General features: G+C 36.3%; 1 protein-coding gene across 9 annotated transcripts in view; it reads left to right on the forward strand.

The window, feature by feature from the left end:
* The window catches only part of DMD (dystrophin), a 2,228,404-nt gene that overhangs the window by 542,588 nt on the left and 1,672,894 nt on the right, over nucleotides 1-12,922 (forward strand). For 8 of the 9 annotated variants that reach the window (XM_061410475.1, XM_061410469.1, XM_061410467.1 and 5 more), the window contains exons 8-9: nucleotides 3,978-4,159; nucleotides 5,398-5,529. In XM_061410475.1, coding sequence (XP_061266459.1) covers nucleotides 3,978-4,159; nucleotides 5,398-5,529 — 314 coding nt within the window. The remainder of the gene's footprint in view (nucleotides 1-3,977; nucleotides 4,160-5,397; nucleotides 5,530-12,922) is intronic. The other variant, XM_061410472.1, reaches the window with a different exon arrangement.

Raw genomic sequence — 12,922 nt, forward strand, 5'->3', positions numbered from 1 at the left:
TTTTAAGTTCTTATTTTGGGGATTTACCCACTTCTTTCAATTTATACATTTTACTGTCTTGTAATAATAATAATAATAAAAAGTTGCATCCCATCATTCTCACTTTCTTTAAATCCTTAGGTTTGAGGGGAAACCCAGAGGTCAGGAGATTGTGGACATTCTGACTAGGGATTAGGTTGAGGACACTCTTAGAAGCATGGTTAGTTGCTCAGGTGAGACCACCATTAATTGGTTTGTGTTCACAAGTTTGTTCATTTTGGAGCAGCAAGCACACTTCTGATTGGCCCCTCAGAAGGGAGGGGTTGATGTTGGTTGGCCTGGGAAAGCATGATCAAGACTCTGTAGGCAGGTAATTGTTAATTGATTAAATGAGATTGAAACTTGTATTGGTAGCTATTTGTTGCTATAGCTACAGAACAAGCAGTTTCCTCCTCCATTTCATTTTCAGTTTATTAATCTTTCTGCCCTCAAGGCTTAGGACAGGATCTTGTATACAGGCATCTGCAAAGACTGTGGAGTAAATGAATTGAAATTGAATACAGTTATTTTGGATCTTAGAATTTCTATCACACATTCCCTTGTTTTCATAACACAGCCTATTTTAGTTCCATAACACCTCCTTTCTGGATTGGGTCTCAGCCTTCTACTTGATGCTATTTTTTCTCTCCTTCTTTCAATTCTGTACTTAATGGTTTTACTTTACAAAAAATGCAATGATGTCACAAGCTGGATCAGAAGTCCAACCTATTGAACTAAGGCCAAGTTGACTGCTTTGATGATCCCTTAGTGTTTTACAAGCCAGCTTCCCATTTTGTCCTATTAAGCTCAATTACGTGGCTAAGACACTCAAAGTCACTCTTCCTGGGGCCAGACTAATGTGTCCCTGTACTCAGTCACACAGTCATGTCTGACTCTTTGCAACCCTTTGGATGGTGACCTGCCAGGCTCCTCGGTCCATGGGATTCTCCAGGCAAAAATACTGGAGTGGGTTGCTGTGTCCTACTCCAGGGGATCTTCCCGACCCAGGGGTCGAAGGCACGTCTCCTGTGTCTCCTGCATTGCAGGTGGATTCTTTACCCACTGAGCCCCCAGGGAAGCCCAGTCTGTTTCTACTTCAGAACTTTTGCTCATGCTTTTCTACATTGGAGGAATACATTCTACAGTGGAGGAATAAGTTTGTTCCATTTCCAGCTAATTAAATCCTATACAAATTTATTTCAGTTTTCTTTTCATAAAGAATTATCTGATCTTCCAGTAAGGTATGATTTCTTCCTTTTTCGGAACTTCTTAAAGCACTGGTTGTACCAATAAGTGGAACACATTTTAAATTCTCTTTAGCTTTGTACTGTAATATACTTTTCTTCTTACTTATTTTATCATTCCAAATTGTAAGCAGCATGCAAGGATTCTAACCTCCTGGATAATCCATTAAAATATTTAAAGTATAATACATCTTTAGTAAATATATTTGGAATTCAACCAATTTTAGAATATCTGAATCCCTTTCTAGAAAAAACAGAAACACTGAATTCTAGCTACTGGTGCAACTGAATCCTGTATAGCTTCAGAGGTAGGATGGTGATAGGTTGGGGCAAAAATATCAATAGTTTGGTCAAATTGTGATTGTAGTAATTAATATTTATGAATATTCACATTCATCCAAAAGATGTCTTATGTAGATAACATGTGCTGCAATTTTTGACATTTGCTTGGAGCAATAGAAATAATGCTTGATCTATTTTTACCTTTATTTCTTGTGATCATAGTGTGTATTTGAGGCCAGTTATACACATTCACATATCTAATATAGCAGTAAATAGACATGGACCTTTTTATGTACATAGACAGCCTTTTAAAATTCAGTGCCTTTCTCACAGCATGGTTTTATTTAATGCACTAAAAAATAAACTGAATTCTAAATTTTGCTCATTAAAGATAAACTTGACTAGTTACTAGTGAGAGGCAAGAAAATATTCTAGAGTTTCAGAAACATATGGTGTAAAGTATAATATCTACCATACAATGAACACTTGAAAAACAATTATGAAATGAAAGAGAGATTGTAGAATTTCAAAGCTAAGCTACTAAGATTTTTTTTTCAGAAAGGCAGAATTTATACACAAAGTATTCTCTAGTTCTTTCCTAAAAAATATTTGCAAAAACTTATCTTCACCATCCATTGGCTAATAATTAAATTATAATAGGGAGCAGAGACCATGTATTATGTAGCTTTGTACTTCTGAAGCGTTAGTCACTTTGTCATGTCCGACTCTTTGCGACCCCGTGGACTGTGGCCACCAGGCTCCTCTGTCCATGGAATTCTCCAAGCAAGAATATTGGAGTGGGTTGCCATTTCTTTCTCGAGGGGAACCTGCCAACCTAGGGATCGAACCCTGATCTCCTGACTTATAAGTAGATTCTTTGCCATCTAAGCCACCAGGGAAGCCCTTTGTACCTCTAAGCCTGATGCATTTAAGTGTCCAATAAGTATCTTCTGAAAACAAGCAAGAAAAACAATGATGCAGAAGATAATACGAGAGTATGTTTCTGTGTCATTTTTTACGACCCTTGTTACTCTAAGTATGGCCTTCAAGCCAACAGCTTCAGCATCACCTGGGAGCTTGTTGGAAATGCAAGGCCTCAGGCTCCCCCTGTGACTTACTGAATCTGAGTTTTAAAAAGATCCCCAGGTGATTCATATGCACATTAAAAATTAAGAAGTACTGTGTTATACTATGGATAGAAGCAGGCCAAGGAACATTAGCTAGCCTTTCCCTCCTCCTTAACTCCTTTTAAAAATACTTTAAAAATAGTTGTTCTGGTTAATCATGTTCCTGTAACTTGTGGAGGAATTTGACTGAGTGACCTGATCAACCTCTTTTTATGCTTTTGGACTTGAAATTTGACTTTTGGCTTTTAAACTTATAATCAGAACACCTGATCAGAATATACATATTTAACTTAAAACAGATCTTTTCATGCTAGCTGAGCTAGGATAAATTTATGGCAAGAGAAATGCCTGGCACATTGCTGCTAAGTTGTCCTGGCCTCCTGCCAGGATTTATGTTTGAACACTTCTGGGATTAATGATACACTTCACATAAAGGATTATTTTTACATTTTGGTTCCCTGGAATGAGCACAGTGAGTAAATTGTAATGCCAAGTAGCAAAAGAAGCTTTTGAAGGAGCTGCCACTTATTGTATGTATTATTATGAATTATTATTGACTTTAAACGCTGGGTTTCTTTCATTCCCTAGATGTGACAAAGGACATAATGTCAGGTCAACTTTATGTGAAGGACTTTTAAATTTATCTCTAACATCTGAGAAGGAAAGCGACATCTGACTTTAACAGATGTACCATAATGTAAACAAATAATTTTAATATACTTAAGGAATATTACAAATCATTGTGCATATGGTATATAGTTGTTTTATTTTATTTTGATTGTAGAAATACATGGCTCATTTCAACACAGAGACATTATTTTGCTCTTTACATGCTTAATCACCAGCAAAAATTTGATTAGGAGGTACGAGCTTTCTTTACTGGAAGCCAGGGCATTAAGCTCTTTGGTGTAATTGTTTAATTACCAGTGCACCGTTTTAATTGACATGCTGTTATAACTTTCCATGGTAAGGCAGACGTAGTGTTTTATTTTTGTTTCTTATCTAATGAAAACCACTCTCTCAGATGGGCTGGTTTGGCAATTTGACTTCAGAAAAAGTATTGCGGAATGAAGTTTTTATGTGAAAAAGAAAAGAAATTAACTTTAGTGTGCGTCTCATTGGTCTTCCAAATTGGAAGTACATTTTAAGCCTGATTATCATGTTCTAATTAGTCTCTGGAGGACATTCATGGACAATCGAGTGCTCATTAATCCATCTTCTTCCTGTAACATTGATTTGTTCATCCCCTTTTAGAGACTCAGACATAGAAACCCAAAACTGATATGTGGTGTTAATGTGCTTACAGATGTTGCCACCACTTATCCAGATAAGAAGTCCATCTTAATGTACGTCACATCTCTCTTCCAAGTTTTGCCTCAACAAGTGAGCCTTGAAGCCATCCAGGAGGTGGAAATGTTGCCAAGGCCATCAAAAGTTACAAGAGAAGAACATTTTCAACTACAGCATCAAATGCACTACTCTCAACAGGTAAAAGATGGAAAAGATAGCTAATAGCCATGATATTTCCTGTTTGATATGGAATTTTATAATGCACACGTGTCTATATTATCTGTGGATAGATACACATATATGCATATAAGTAGCATTGTGTGTGTGTATATATATATTCACACATGCATATATGTGCAAAAGTATATATACAGCTTAGCTTAGAGTGTGTGTGTGTGTGTGTGTGTGTTTGTATGTGTGTCTTTGGAGAGAAAAAAATGAGAGGACTCTGTGAACCTAAATTTTACCTGATATCATGAACTATAATGTTGTTTTCCAGACACATTTTTAAAATGCTCTGCTATTGGTAAGCACCATTTTATATGAATTTAGTACACAGAATAGATTGTATTTCCATTGTGTAAAATGACATAAGATAAGAGTCATATACACATTAAACTTTCCATCAGCTAGAGCACAAAGCAGGAAACTAGACCAAGAGCAAAGGCAAGTACTCTGTTTAATAATAATTTCTTACTTTTAGTGGCAACTTGCTGATGTATTAACAAGTTTTGAATACTCAAAGTAACATTTTTGGTAAGATGAAATTAGTTTAAAATAATTTAAGTAAAATTTAAATGAGAATACATATGGTAAAGACGTCTATGATATTATTGTATAGAATCCAGTGGGATTTTTCTATTACATGTCTTGTTCTTCTTCCCAAGAAGAATATTTAGGGTGCTTTGTTTTGTTGTTTTTTTTTTTTAATTATTTGACACAACGATGAAAAAGCCTTTAGCGAAATTTCTGCTGAAGGCGTGGAAAGCTCTCAGGCCTCATTTTCTCACTCTACTGAGCTAATTCTATATTTAGCTTATGAAAGCTCCAGTCTTTTCCAGGGTATTGACATGATGAATTCTGGTTTTGTTTACTTTGGGTTCAGAGAAAATTGCTTTGGGATGCTTGTTTTCCAGATGGCAGGGCCACATTCTGTATTCGTGCTGAAGGTGTGTCAGTATGGAATCTTTATGATGAAACCCCATCCTCCTCTCTTCCCTGACTACCTGCTTTCCAACATGACATTGAACACACCGCAGTGCTTGGAGTGTGCCAGTTTCGAATATCACTTATATATGTTTAGGATTGCATTTTTCAGCTCACTGTTTCCGTTTGATATTTGTTTTTCTAGTGTGTTGGAAAGCAATTCCTTTCAGGGTTACTTATGTTGTCTCCTCCTCCTCCTCTCTGTCTTCCTTCCCCAAACCCTTCTGCAGATCACTGTCAGTCTAGCACAGGGCTATGAACGAACTCCTTCCTCTCCTCAGCCTCGCTTCAAGAGCTATGCCTACACGCAGGCTGCTTATGTCTCCACCTCTGACCCCACACGGAGCCCATTTCCTTCACAGGTCTGTCAACATTTACTCTCTGTTCTCCAAACCAAAGAACTTCTTCATCCAAGATAACCTAACATGGTTTTTGTGTGTCTGTTTGAATTTTGCAGTGCTTTTTTTTTTTCCTTCCCCCTTCTTCATCCAGAGTCTTTTCATGGTTCTCAGTTGTATTAGATGCTTGACACGATGCTGTTTTTGCTGTTGAGAACTCTCTAGGTTTAACCATATGTTCATTCTTCATGGCTGATGATTCTCAAAATAGTGATTTGTACTCTCATTATATAATTACCTGTAAGATTAGCTTTTATGAAGGTTACAATGGTTATACCAAAACATGAAGCTCATTAAAGAGAGCTCATTTAATAGAATGAGAAAATGCATATAATTTTCTAGTCACAGTACTTGGGTAGATTTTTCTAGATATCTGATTCCTAAGGGAAATACATTCTCTATATAGACACCCTTATTATATATTCACTCTCTCTATATATGTATTTGTATTCTATTTAAGAAAAATATAACTGGAAGCTTCTTCATTTTAATTTGGCTAATTTAAACTTGATAGCAGGCTCTGTAGTATTTATACAAGAAAGTCACATTCAAACCAGGTCAGATTCTATGCACCATTCAATATTTTCCATGTAACAAATCTTCTCAGTGGAGTTTTCCTTCATTATTGCAATGTTGTAGAAAACCGAAAAATACAAGAAGCTATAGCCTCTACATGTTAGAGCATGGAAATGAGGTGTGCTAGAATTGCTGGATTTGATAAAACTTCCTTTTAAGAGAAAATGTTATATATTTTGCTTAGAAGAACAATTTGAAAAGTTGCTGCAGAAGTGACTTTTTAAATACAGCACTGTGAATGGGGATTTAGAAATTATTGTCTTGATCTCATTGGAGACTCATCAGTTTTGTTAAGACAGTGGTTGTATTTAATTTGTGATGTATTTGGAGCAGTTAATTGATGCGTGAGGTTGAAAGTTTTTTAACACTGAAAGATTTCCCCAAGGGAACATATTTCAGGGCATCCCGATGCCCTTTATCCTTGGCTGGTTTTCTTGCCAAGTTGAACAAAGGAGATGAGTGAGAGTGTTTATGTGACACAGCCTCATCTTCAGTTAGATTCCCATCCACATTTTCCAAAGGTCAATTGTATATTCTTGAACAAAATAACTTCATCCGTGTCTTCATTATCAGTAAATAAAAAGAATTCTGCCACACATTACTGAGTGTTAACTATATGCTATGTATATACATCATATGAACTAGCAAAATCCTTATAATGACTCTCAGAGTTGAGAGGTACTATTTTTTATCTCCATTTGAAGTACATCCACTTCCTTCCTTTCTCTTCTCTCACCCTCCTGACTCTCCCTAACTCTTTAGGCTTTTTTTTTTTTTTTAATCACCATACTCTAAAAGAAAATTCCAAGCCTTAAAAAACAGGTGTCGTTCCTCCTAAAATAAAGAAGTGTAAGGCAAGACAAAGAGGGAAGTATTTTCCCCATTATTTTCAGTTTATTGGGCTGCCTTTTCCAGAGATTTTCTCCAGTGCCTACTCTGGCAGCACATTTTTACCTCATTACCATCTCATTAAGGCATTGCTCAGGTATGACTCCTTAATGAAGTAATTATAAATGGACTTAATTTTGCTAGATGGTATTTGTTCACTCTCCCTTTGTCTAAATATTACAAAATATGTACTATATCATAAAATATTCAACAGTTCACTTATCTGTTTTAATTTAACAGAAGCCACGGAAATAAACCTATTGTTATCCTTTAGAAAAGAAGAAACACAAATTAGTTGAGTAATGATATATTCTGCCTATTTTTAAAGGAACCACAGCAGAAAATGGTGCTACATGTAGTTAGGTTTGAGAAGTTTGTGTATTATTTACTGAGAACATTTTTCTGAAGAGTTTCTCAGAGGGGCTGAGCCTGTACTGCCTCCTACAGGTTGTATCTGATCCACTTCAAATGACGGGCCAGATTGGATTCCATCAGAGGGTTTCATTCAAATGTTTACCTGGTGGTCTATAAGGAAGGATTAAGTTTTCTGTAACGGAAGAGAGAGCCATGTGGTGACTGTTCTCTGTGGGAAACATAAAATTCTAAATTATCTTTAGAGTTTCCAATATCTTAGAAACATTAACTATCCCCTTCTGTCCCAACTTAGAAAATCTGATTTATAGTCATTGCAGTTTGTGAATGTATTTAGGTGAAGCAGTCTGACCTGTCTCAGGCTTTCTGCCTATAAATCAGTTTTTCTCATAATTTACCAAGAAGAAATAGGATCTGATGTGAACCCCAACTTTGCCTTCATTGGATCACTTTACCACCGATTCTTCAGTGGAGGACATCGTTTATATAGTTACACTGAATTTCTATTTTTATGACTTTGATCGTACCTCTCATTCTACTCCTAGTCTAATATCCAAAATCCCCAATATCTTTTCTCGCTTTCCATTCCTCTCTTTCTCTAGGCACCTCACACTAGCCAAAACTCCTGTAGGTGTACACCTCCTCTCTCCAGACACACCACTCCGTTTTATCTTGTAAACGTACTATTTTATGACCCTTTCACTGATCGTTTTTTGTAGTCTATGCTTTATATATTCATTTGTTTATTCAACAAATAATTATACTTCATCACCAAATCCAGCGTCTTTTTATCACCTCTCAGGCTTTGTACTGTCAGTGTAATACTTTTCTTATAGCCTCTAGACTTAACAGCTTCTTCTTCGTCTCTAACTGTCCTGTGTCTCTTTCCTTATGTGGCTTTTACTCCTCTTTCAACTCCCTTAGCATAAGTGTCTGGTGTGAGATCCTTTGACCTTCTTTTTTGTATACATTGTCTCTTGTCAGTATGATTTAGTCTCTTGACTTGAAATTCTCTGCCCCTATGATCATTGTATCTATGTCTTTACTGCTTCCAATCTCTCTTGATTTACAGCCTCATTTCCAACTCATTTTCAACTCCTTGATATGTATCTATATCTTGATGTCCACTGATTTCTCAAACCTCTGACATCCTGAAGTGGACCTTGTTTCATTGCTCACAAACCTGTTTGTTGTCCTGTTGGTTATGTAAATGAAGATGTTATTCAGCAGTTCTTGAAACTTAAATATGTGACATACTCTTTTGTCTGTAGTGATCTGATATTCAGTAAGGAGATATGTATTGTCAATTCTTTCTTCACATATTTCTTCATTAAGTTATGTCCCCTCAGTATAAGTGCCCTCTGATTCAGGCTCTCACTGCATGTCTTCTAGATTACAGAAATAGCTTTGCAATCAATATCACTCTTTTTAGCTTAGTCCCCTCTAAATCAGATTAGATTTTCTTATTAAGAGCTTTAATAATGCAATTCACAAAACTTTCTTCACTTCCTTTAGCCTCTCTGACAATTCCATTCTCCCAAATTTCATCAATAAATTCCATGATCTAGTAACAATTTATATTTTCATGCTTGTTTCACACTAATCTATTTTATGTTTTCTTTACTCCAACCAAATGAAATCACTTTTCTCCTGCATAGTGTGAAGAAATTTTGTGTCTTAGCTTTTATGGTTCTCTCAGCCTGCTGCTGCTGCTGCTGCTGTCGCTTCAGTCGTGTCCGACTCTATGCGACTCCATAGACGGCAGCCCACCAGGCTCCCCCGTCCCTGGGATTCTCCAGGCAAGAACACCGGAGTGGGTTGCCATTTCCTTCTCCAATGCATGAAAGTGAAAAGTGAAACTGAAGCCGCTCAGTCGTATCCAACTCTTAGTGACCCCATGGACTGCAGCCCACCAGGTTCCTCCATCCATGGGATTTTCCAGGCAAAAGTACTGGAGTAGAGTGCCATCGCCTTCTCCGTCTCTCAGCCTAGAATGACTTATATCTTCTTTTCAAATTGGTCAGTTTAATACAAATTTCAAGACCTAACCAATAAGTGGCAGGACCTGGATTCAAGTTCAGATTTATCTAATACCAAGTTCATGTTAATTATACTGCCACTAAATTTTCTCTATTATTATTCTCACATGTTGAATAATATTCATTTATGCCATAATTTTATACTTATGTATTAATCACCTATGTAGCAGGTATTATTATAGGACCAAATGACACATAATTAAACAAATATACAAAATAATTCCTGCCTTGATGGAGGGCATGTGCTCGTGGGAGAGTCATAATGTGAACAAGATAAACTGTATAAGTAGAATAAAATTTCAAATAAAATGAAAGTAATATATAATAAGTAAAATATAGTAGGAAGTACAATAGTATATTGCTAAAAGTAAAAATATAAAAGAGGACAGTGGAATATGCAGTACATGGTGGAAAAATGTTAAAATTTCAGTGTGTAGTCAGAGGAGTCACTAAGAAAATAAATATTGAGTAAAGACTGGAGAGAGGTATGGGTGCCTTTGGGAAGATAAACACATGAGGAAGAAACACAAATAATACAAAATCCCTGAGTCATAGGAATATTTGGAGTATTCAAGGAAAGGCATAGGTTAGGGGCACATTACTGGAGACATAGTAATAGACCAGATCACATAGGGCCTTATAAGTAATAGTAAAGATTTTTATTACCATTGAGGTAGAAAGCTATTGGAGGAGTGACATAAACTTATGATATTTCAACTTGGCTGCTTTGTGGAGAGGAGATTTAGAAGAATAAGGATGGAAGCAAGGAGACTAGTTAGAATGCTATAGCAGTAATCCAGGCAAGATACTATTTTTTATTTCTTTCCTCCCAATATTTTTTTGTGGTCAAATACAGATAACATAAAAGTTACCATGTTAACCATTTTTAAGTGTGCAATTCGGTGGTTTTGAATACATTCATAAAATTATCTAACCATCACCACCATCCATCTCCAGAATTCTTTTCATCTTGCAAAATGGAAGATCTGTATCCATGAAAAAAAAAATAATAACTCCCGTGATTTTCTCCCTGCAGCCCCTGGTGAACCACTCTTCTACTCTCTGTTTCTATGAGTTTGACTACTACTACTTTTTTTTTTAATTCAATGTATAATGAGATAATATGATCATATAATATTTATTTTTATGTATCTAGCTTATTCACTTAGCATGATGTCCTCTAGGTTTATCTGTGTTGTCTCAAATGGCAGAATTTCCTTCCTTTTAAAGACTGAATAACATTTCATTATATGTATATTTGTGTTTATGTGTATATATACACACACACATACACCATGTTTTCTTTATTCATTCATCCAGTAACTGACATTTAGGTTTGTTTTCATATCTTGGCTATTGTGAATAATGTTCCTGTGAACATGGGAGTGCTGATACATCTTTGAGACACTGTTTTCATTTCCTTTAAATGTATACTGAGAAGTGGAGCTGCTGGATCATATGGTAGCTATTTTTTTTAATTTTTGAGAAATCTCCATAGTATTTTTATTTATAATGGTTCTGCCTTTGAGCATGATGCATAGTAATTGAATTCTGGATAATTTTTGAATAACTATGTAGTGTTTTCCAATTCAATATGGAACACACGTTAGCTGTATTTTTTGAGAATATTTAATTGTGTTATAAGAAAGTGAAGATGATAGATAAAACTTCTAAGAGGCATTAAACATCAACTTTAAATAAATCAATAACTTATGAAATATAAGTGAACCCCACATGTTAAATTTTGCTGATGAGGAGATATTAGGCAGAGGCCAAAATATGTGTCACCTATAGGTAGTTACTTAATCTGTTGCACATGTTAAAAATAGGTGGAATACACAAGAGTGTTGCTTACAGATGGAGAGAGATGAAAAGACCAAAGAATATGGTATGGTTATATGACTTCTGGGCTGACAGCTACATCATTCCTAAATTGACCACCCATTAATGATACTCAGTATATCTTATGGCCTCCCAAGTGCTCTACATAAAAAATGCAAATAAATCCTGTAACTATCTAGCAGACTAATGAATGAGCTTCAGCTATAGGTCAGCTATACTTGCCCCTGCATCTCTCCAATAGAGCAAGTGTATGTGGTGGTCGTAGGTACATTCTGTCCTAAGAATGCACCTTGCTCAAATCTCACCTGTGGTTCTGTCCACCACACCATCAACAAGGAAGACTGATGCAACAAAACATGCATGTTGTACAACCCAGGAGAAGAATCTACCTGCAATGCAGGAGACCTGGGTTCAACCCCCGGGTCGGGAATATCCCCTGAAGAAGGGAATGGCTACCCATTCCGGTACTCTTGCCTGGAGAATTCCATAGACAGAGGAGCTTGGCAGGCTAGAGTCCATGGGGTCACAAAGAGTGGGACACGACTGAGTGAATAACACTTTCACTTTTCCTTTTATTTTCTTTTTTTCACTTTCAAGATTTAAATAATGTGGTGATCCTGCTCTTTGACCTTATCCCATCGTTCCCTCCATCTGCTTCCCCTTGCTTCTTTGCATGTGCATTAAATGATGTAATCAATGTTAAGATTGGAACATATTCATTTGGTTGGTGAGCCTTTCTGTTTTCTGATCTAGAATGGCATTCCTAGTAGTAGAATTGGAGGCCACCATTGCATCAAGATCATGCTCCATATGATGTAGTGGGTATGTGTTATGAAAGAATTCAAGAAATCAAGGCTTAATATGAGGTTTTTCTTTAAGCAGTGGGAAGATTGGAGTTGCCACCAACAAACCTATAGTAGATTGTAGAAGGACCAGTTTTGAGAGTAAGGTTAGAGGCTCACTTTAGAATGTGTTAATATTTTTTTAAGTTTTTTTTTTTAATGTAAGTATAACTGACATGCAACATATTAATTTCAGGTATACAGCATAATGATTCTATATGTGTATGTTGTGAAACGATTACCATAGTAAGTCTAGTTAATATCTGTCATGTAGTTACATTCCCCCCCACTTGAGATGAGAACTTTTGAGATTACCTTCTTAGCAACTTTCAAATATGCAATATGGTATTATTAACCACAGTTGCCACGCTGTACATTGTATCCCTATGACTTAACTGGAAATTGGTAGCTTTTGACTTCCTCCACCCATTTTGTCCACCCCCTAACCCTTGCCTGTGGCAACCAATCTGTTTTCTGTGTCTATGTTTCTAGTTGTAAGTGAAGTCTTACGGTATTTGTTTCTTTCTTTGACTCATTTCGTTTAGCACAATGCCTGACAGGTCCCTCTACATTGTTGCAAATAGCAAGATTTCATTATTTTCTACAGCTGAATAATATTCCAGTGTGTGTGTGTGTGTGTGTGTGTCACATTTTCTCTATGCATTCATCCATGGATGCGTACTTAGGTTGTTTCCATCTCTTGGCTATTGTGAATAATGCAGCAGTGCACAAGGTGATGCAGACCTCTTTTTGAGGTAGTCTTTTTGCTTTGCTTTGTCTAAATACCTGGAAGAGAAA

Source organism: Bos javanicus, chromosome X, assembly GCF_032452875.1.
Source record: "Bos javanicus breed banteng chromosome X, ARS-OSU_banteng_1.0, whole genome shotgun sequence".
Classification (NCBI taxonomy): domain Eukaryota; kingdom Metazoa; phylum Chordata; class Mammalia; order Artiodactyla; family Bovidae; genus Bos; species Bos javanicus.